Source organism: Diadema antillarum, unplaced genomic scaffold, assembly GCF_040938485.1.
Source record: "Diadema antillarum isolate AM-2024a unplaced genomic scaffold, OU_Dant_1.0 seq00001476_RagTag, whole genome shotgun sequence".
Lineage (NCBI taxonomy): Eukaryota > Metazoa > Echinodermata > Echinoidea > Diadematoida > Diadematidae > Diadema > Diadema antillarum.
Window position 1 is genome coordinate 770,372 of NW_027272215.1, and position 7,669 is coordinate 778,040.

Here is a 7,669-nt window from a genome sequence, read left to right on the forward strand (position 1 = left end):
GGCAAAGAAACCTCAACACACCATCCGTGATTCTATGTTACTGTGTCTGCAACATCCATTGACCATCCAGTTTTGCATCACTTTTTTTAACTACAAAGGTTTTCATTCTCACAATATTCACAATACCACACTACACAGATGCTTTACTAGATTTGTAAATAGCTACGAAGTCACATGCAAACAGTAGACTATTACGTGGTCCAAGTGGTCGCACACTTTTCCCCCCCTCAATTTGCATTTCTCTGCAAATCCTTCTGCATCTCTAGCAATCACTCCATTTCACCGAATCGGCACACTCTGTGTCCTTGGGTTCGGCTTCAAGACTACACATTTATCATCTACAGCAAAGGAAGAGATGACATCTGATTTTGATGTCATCTGTCCACTGCTCTCTAATGCTTGCATGCAAAATTCTTCATAAAGCATTTACACTAAAACAGGGGAACAAAAGTAAAATGTAGTGCAATTCTAAATGTTAATAAAATCATCAATTTGAACCAATTAAAACACCTTTTTAGAATACTTCACTCCACATGGAGAAATCAACTACACGCCATGTTTAGTGGCGGTTTCTTGTTTGTTTGTTTTTTCCGATGTTTCAGAAGTCAGAAGGATGGAAGAAAGAGAGAGAAAACGTGCGTCAGCAGCTGCAGTGCGCCCACTACTGACCGCCCTTCTTTCCTCCATCGCTGCCGTCCGCAATGCCGGCGAAGGATCGCAGAGCGATGATGGCTGCGTTGTCGCGGGCCACCTCGACCGTCGAGCCATAGGCCTTGAAGACCGACTGGGGGTCAGTGAAGACGGAGACGATGCTCTGGAACTCCGCCTTGTTACCCTAGGGATCGAACACAAACGAGGGTCGTGACGGTGAGGCAGGCGTGACCAATACTTAATGGGGCATTCCAGATGATTTTCATAATTTCACATCATGTAGTACATAACTCAACAGCTCCATGTATAGATTTGTGGAATTTATCATGGTTCTTGAGCAGAGAAACCATATTTTGAAAAATCTTAAAGAAATTACACTCAACAAGAATGATGACATAGGAGGCTCACATATTTCAGAAATGTAGCAGTGTAATTCCATTACAATACCGCTTGCTTGCGAGCTCACCTGTGTATAATCTATGCGCACCTTCTTCTTCTGTGCTGCTTCCTCGAGCCCCAACTCATGCATTCTTATGGTGACCCTGCCATTTCATCATCCTTGTTCATTGCAATTTGTTATAAATTTCGAAAACATTCTGATTCTTCATCCCAATTATCATAAATTCTGAAACTCTGTAATCAATGTAACTAATTTATAGTTGTTCAAATGTAAAAATCTGAAAATCATCCGGAGGTCTCCTCAAACTCTCTCTGTCTCACAGACAACATATTCCTATACAATATCAATATGCTATCAGGATGGTGGCTTTCAGAGAGTTAAAGAGATTGAAATCCCTCTGAACTCCTGGCTATAAGAAAACTTCCAAAAACCTAAAGAACCTAAAGAAAACTAGTTTCTGTACCAGTTTGAGGAGGAGAATGAAAGGACAATGCAATTCTTCACATTTAAGCAGATAAATTGTGTGAGAGTTTCTGTGGTAAAGCAGTCCAAGCTAGCTTTTCCATCACAATATCATTAACCCTAACTGCACTGGGGGGGGGGGGGGGGGGGGGGGGGGGGGGGGGGGGGCCTCGGAGGCCCCCCTCCACATTTTGCACGATTACTCTGCAACACGCAATGCTCTCGCCGCGATGCTCCATGACTTTTTTCTTTTGAGTTTCCCGCACATTTTGACACCAAAGTTGTGACACCTGGGGGTACGGCTCTGAAGTTACATGACTTTTTTTGTACATGCACGTGAGGCCAAAAATGGCTAAAAAATGTGATTTTATGTACAAAGTCAATGCAAATTGAGTTTTTTCACATGGTTCATATAAATATGCTTATTTTTACTCTCAATGGCTAAAATTAGTTTGTTTTAGGAGTATTATGCTTCAAAAAGTGTGTGACAAATTTTGTTACAAAAAACAGCAAAAACAAAAGGTCGAAAAAACAAAGAAATACATAAGAAATTCATGAAACAATAAAATAAATAAGAAATTAATTTTGATACCGAATTTTCAAGTACATTTGCTAAGAATGCCACAAAGAATAATTACACCAAAAATGAGCACTTTTGGAGCTTTATTTACTGATTTAGATGAAAGATTCTGATTTCTCGCATAAATTATCATAATTAATCAAAATAAAATAAAAGAAGACTATTTTCTAAAATTTAAAAACACGATCTTGTAGATTACATCGCACACTACCATTGTGCAAAGTTCCGCGGCGATCGCGCGATCCACGGCCGAGATCTTGGGGAGGGGGCCCTTGAGGCCCCCCCCCCCCCCAGTCTTTCGAGCTACCAAAATAGCCCAGTCTTTTTTGGGTTAAACTCCAAGACTTTCACGAAGCATTTGACCACAAAATGGACAATGTTAACAAAAAATAACATGTAGAGCTCGTAGGTGTAACCGTCCTCGGGACACCCCGCCAGTAACTTTGACAGAAACTACTTAACGAATTACCAACAGAAAGTGTTTGGAGAAACTTTACTAGTAACTACTGGGTGTAACCGACCTGGGAACTACTCGGTATAATTTTATTGGGAATGCCTAGGTGACACCTCCCTGAGAAGAAATCAATGTAATCTCTGAGGAAATACTCGAGCAATCTCTATAAGAATTTTTCACTGTCAACTCCATGGAAACTACATCATGTAATCTGTATAGATCTACAAGTTGAACCCTCCTTCATTACCTCCATAAAGTACTAGGTGTATCTGTCCTGGTTATAAAACTTTAGGTTAAAGGGTTGGTATAGTTTTGGTTGAGACCTAATTTCAGGTTTCTAGCATTCTTAAGTGAGATAATGAGAAAAATCTTATGAAATATGAAAGAACATGTCATTATTTGATAAAAAAAGGTTTTGAAATCGCTCAGATATCCAAAAGAGAGCAATCCTAATGAAAGGTGGGACCCACCTTTCATTAGGATCGCTTTGTTTTACTTTGTTTTTGGATGTCTCAGCCATTCCAAAACCCAAATTTTCCTTCAATAAACTTTGAATTTGTCTTAAAATGGTATGTTCTGTGGTATTTCATAAGTACTCTCTTGGAATCTCGCAAAAAGTGTAAAGCAAAATCCTCATCTTCACCAATACTATACCATCCCTTTAATAACTGTTGGTTTGACTACTGACCTTGGGGTAGTCAACGAACTTGACGCTGAGGGAGTTGACTTTGGCCAGGTACTCCAGCTGCTTGGTGGGCCGGGACAGCCCGGGGATGGCGTGGGAGCCGGCTGTGCCCTTCAGCAGGGCCTCGGCCGTGGGCGAGTGGCCCAGGCTCAGCAGGTCTCGGGCGATGTCGGTGACGGCCTGGCTCTTTGGCGACACCTTCAGGTTGGTTCCGATCACGGGGGCTCCCGGGGCTCGGTTCAGACCTGGGGATGGAAGGATCAGATGCTGAGAGATTCACAAATGTGAAGGGTGCTAGTGAACGCAGGTGGTACAGTGCACTCCCATTGTAATGAACACGGTTATAACGAAATTCCAATTACAATGAAGTAAAAATTAAGGCTCCAACATTATCAGCTCTATGTTCTTTATTGTTTACTTGTTCGGTTATAACAAAATTTCAATATAACGAAAGAAAACTACGGGTCCCGAGCACTTCATAATAAAGGGAGTCCACAGTAATGCACTCTGCAATATACTAATTAGATGGAACTGGCCAAATACATTACATCTGTTCAAAATCAGAAAGAAAGTCACAAAACTTTGCCCATTCCGAGAAAAAAATGGGACCTTTAATTGTCTATCTCGTGTTAACAATCCGAGTATCAATTAGGTTATCTGGATTTGAGAGGATGAGATCATTTTGCAACCCACAGAAACACTTTATGAAAGTTGAAGGGGTCAAATGATAAAGAAATCTTTATCTACCTTATGAAAGACAGCCAATAAGTGCAGTGGTCCCTTGCTATATAAAGAGGCTGCATATTAGAGAACCTCTCATAACAAGGTAATATTGAAAGTCCAAATTCCTCACTTACAAGTATTTTTGTTTCAATACCGTGATATAGTGAGAAATCTTATATATCAGGTTAATTTTCATGGCTTTCATGTTCTCCTTCTAACAAGACTACCAATACCCCCTTGTAAATTTCACACTATACAGACACCGCAGAAAAACAAACGAAATGAGGGTTTTGGTACTTGTCGATTTATGAAAAAAGAGAGCGAGGGAGAGAGACTAGGGAGCGAGACTAACTCTGAGCTGGCAGCTTGTGGCCTCCGGGCTGGTTGGAGTTGGCAGGGAACATCTGAGACGACTGGTTCATGCCCGGCATCATGGGCAGCAGGCCCGGCCCCAGTTTGCCTCCAGCGTTGTTCACGGTCGGCTGGCTGGCCTCCTTGATTTCTTCTTTCTTTGATGCTGTAGAAGAATGCAGGAAAGAGGGAAATGAATGAAATTGTCTTGCAGTCACATGGATATCAGCAAATGGTTGTGTTTGTTTGTTTGTTTGTTTGTTTGTTTGTTTGCTTGCTTGTTTGTTCTTTGGTGGTGGTAGTGAAAACGAAAGCACACGAGAATTTTACATTTGTGAAAATTATATACTCTATACTAGACAAAATATGAACTCCTTCACAAATAAATCCTCTTTCACAAACTTTTCCTTTCACATTACATCAATTCTGTTCTGTTCATCCTGGAAAAAAACAAACAAACAAAACAAGACAATTTTTCTTTTATCAAAATTAAAACCTATATTAGTTTGGTTTTTTTTTTATTTAAAGAAAAAAGATACTACATACAACGACAGACAGGACGTGAGAATCACCTGCAAGAAAGTGGTCTGTACCTGAAAAGGCCTGAAATGTAATTCTACCACGGCCTGAGTTCAAGCGTATGCCTAAAAACTGGTATCCCTGATAAAAGCACGTTGTCATGGTAAACTTGGGACATGCCTTCATCCTTCTTTAGCCAGGACTGTTGGGCAAGGAAAAGAACAACACGGCCATCAGATGGTAAAACGGACTATATCGAACATTGCTGTTCTGAGAAAAATGACTTTAAAGTTTAGAGGTTTGAGCTTTTTTAGGAGATGGGTGTAATGCATTTTTAGCAATGGGACAAGAAGAAGCATATTAAACACTGATAACTGAAGAATTTTGTGCTTATTTGGGGTTTTAATTATGAAATAAATGAGATTTTTGTGCAGATAGCCTGTTTAACCACAGCACATGTGTACACTCCCGCTACACATCATAAGATGGTAAAATGGTCTATCTTCTAGATAGACCACAAACACTATGTAAACTGGTCTAACTCGAAGATACACCATTTTACCATCTGACAACGATGATTTAAAAAATCTCAGTTAAGAAGGTTATATGGTTTATGTAAAAGATAGCTCGTTTTACCTCCAAACGATATTACCGACAATGGGCTAACTCAAAGATAGACTGTTTTACCATCAAATCTGAAGGAAAAATACAAAAAAGTACCAAGATAGCGGAAATTATCTCTAAAACAAGACATGATGGGATTTTCTCGATAGCACCATTGGAAAGAGCACCCTCACATGTCCCGGAAAGTGAATTTACCTCAAAAAGTCAAATTTTCGAGTTAGACGTTTTACCATCTGACGGCCGAACAACCTTCCTTACCTTGTTTTTGCTTATCTTCCTTGAAGGTGACTTTCCTGTCAGATTCATCAGTTATCTGTGCAGATCAAACAAGAACCAAAAAAGACATATAACCCTCTCTGAACTATCTCTGCAAAATGTATAGATACTGAATACTGTATGGTCTTTTCCATTGATGATAGAGTTAGAGTACATGTACTTTTATCATACATTTATGATTTTCTTTGACAGAGAGTATCATAACTACCTCCACTCATTACCTTCAAAATAATCATCACACCACCATATCAATTGGTATCATTATTATGGTGATTACCATCATTACCTTAATCATCATCATCACGACCATCATCATCATCATTATCATCATTACCATCATCATCACCCTCACCACCATCATCATCGTCACCACCACCATCACCATCATCATTGTCATCATTGTCATCATCACCATCGTCATCACCATCATCACCATCACTGTTATCATATTTGGCAACCACATATTTTGCTGTGAATTTCTATTATTGTGTACACACCAGGTCAGCTGTGCAACTACCACCACTCCGCCCCCCCCCCAAAAAAAAAAAAATAAAGAAAGGTTTCTCTTCAAATTTGAAACATGGAGGACTTTTATCTGTTGTGAATACCAGCGGGAAGTGGGAAGCAAGACACAAACCTTGACACCGGTCTTGAGAGCAGACTTGGATGGCTGGGCGTTGGATGTCAGCATCCCATTGGTCTCTCTGGGTGTGGGGGCGTACCCCAGCTCCTTCAACATGTTCTCTGCCGCCAGCTTCTTGGCTTCCTTCTTCGTCTTCCCCTTACCGGTGGACGTCTTGGAGGAGGCAGTCACCTAGACCACAAAAACATATAGCACACAAAAAAGTTTTCAAATGGTAATTTCAGTCAACCTTGCCTACAAGTCGAATCTGTCTGGAGTGAAGAAACAGCTTAGACTTTATGAAAATGTGACTTATGAAAGATTAAAATCGATAGAATATTATGAGGAGAGGAAATGAAAAGACCTTTGACTTATGTGAGGTCGACTTAAGAAAGGTTGAGTGTATGTCCACTACCATCATCATCACGCAATCATTCTTGGTCATCAGAAACTTTGTTGTTATCTTCAAGAGGATCTTGCTTGGATGTACCAACAATCAACTTCTATATATGGGTGATAGGCCAGGAGAGTGTATGTCATTAAGCCCTCATTTGCTCAAACATGTTAATCAAAACTGAAGGTACTAACCTAAAAAGGAAAGATTGGCGCTGACGCAGCGAGGTCAATTTTTAAGGTGATAAACCTCTTGTGTAGTAAACTATGACTCATGTCGTGGCAAGTAACACAGCAACAGACTTCGCGACTTCTCAGTGAGTTTATAGTTATGGAATCGATCCTTCTATATACCACTTTTCATTGGGAAATATTCAAGAGGCTTGAAAATAGGTAGCTGAAAATGTGGCTAGGATTGGGAAACGATCAGAAATTCTTTAGAATGAAAACTACTCAAGGATGTCTCATGAACACAGAATGAGAAGGGAACAAGAGAAGGATGACAAGGTGTCTGTCTGGACGGACATACCTGGATGGTGAATTCCCGTCTGCGCATCACGTGGTGACCCGACCTCTCGTTATACGGCCGCTCCTCCACGACAGAAAACTCTGGCTCCCTCTCATTCTTAGCCTACAGAAACAGAACGGTAAGAAGAGATGAAAATAAAAATATGGAAAAACATCAATAGAAAACTTTGCTATCCGGATGATAGTACACAAGGTACAATTCCTTCTCTTTCCTACAGTGATCTCATATTCGCCGCGTTCACACTAGGTCCAGCAGCACAGGTCCTACAAGTTCACACTACGTCCAGCAAACTCGTGTGCTGCAGGACTTTGCCCTCAGACTTGAGCTTGTAGAGTCCGAGCTTTTTGGGTCCGGGGACAAAATTTAAGGGAAGAATGACCTTGGGCCATCATTGATAGCA

The 7,669-nt window shown here is 40.6% G+C and overlaps 1 protein-coding gene across 1 annotated transcript; it reads right to left on the bottom strand.

The window, feature by feature from the left end:
• Positions 1–661: 661 nt before the first annotated feature.
• Positions 662–7,386, bottom strand: LOC139709873 (double-stranded RNA-binding protein Staufen homolog 1-like). Its single transcript, XM_071621829.1, has 6 exons — positions 7,270–7,386; positions 6,363–6,539; positions 5,708–5,762; positions 4,308–4,472; positions 3,236–3,477; positions 662–835 (listed from the first exon to the last, which is right to left on the bottom strand). The coding sequence occupies exons 1-6, from the start codon at positions 7,294–7,296 to the stop codon at positions 662–664; spliced, it is 840 nt and encodes a 279-aa protein (XP_071477930.1). The 5' UTR covers positions 7,297–7,386.
• Between the last annotated feature and the right edge of the window lie 283 nt (positions 7,387–7,669).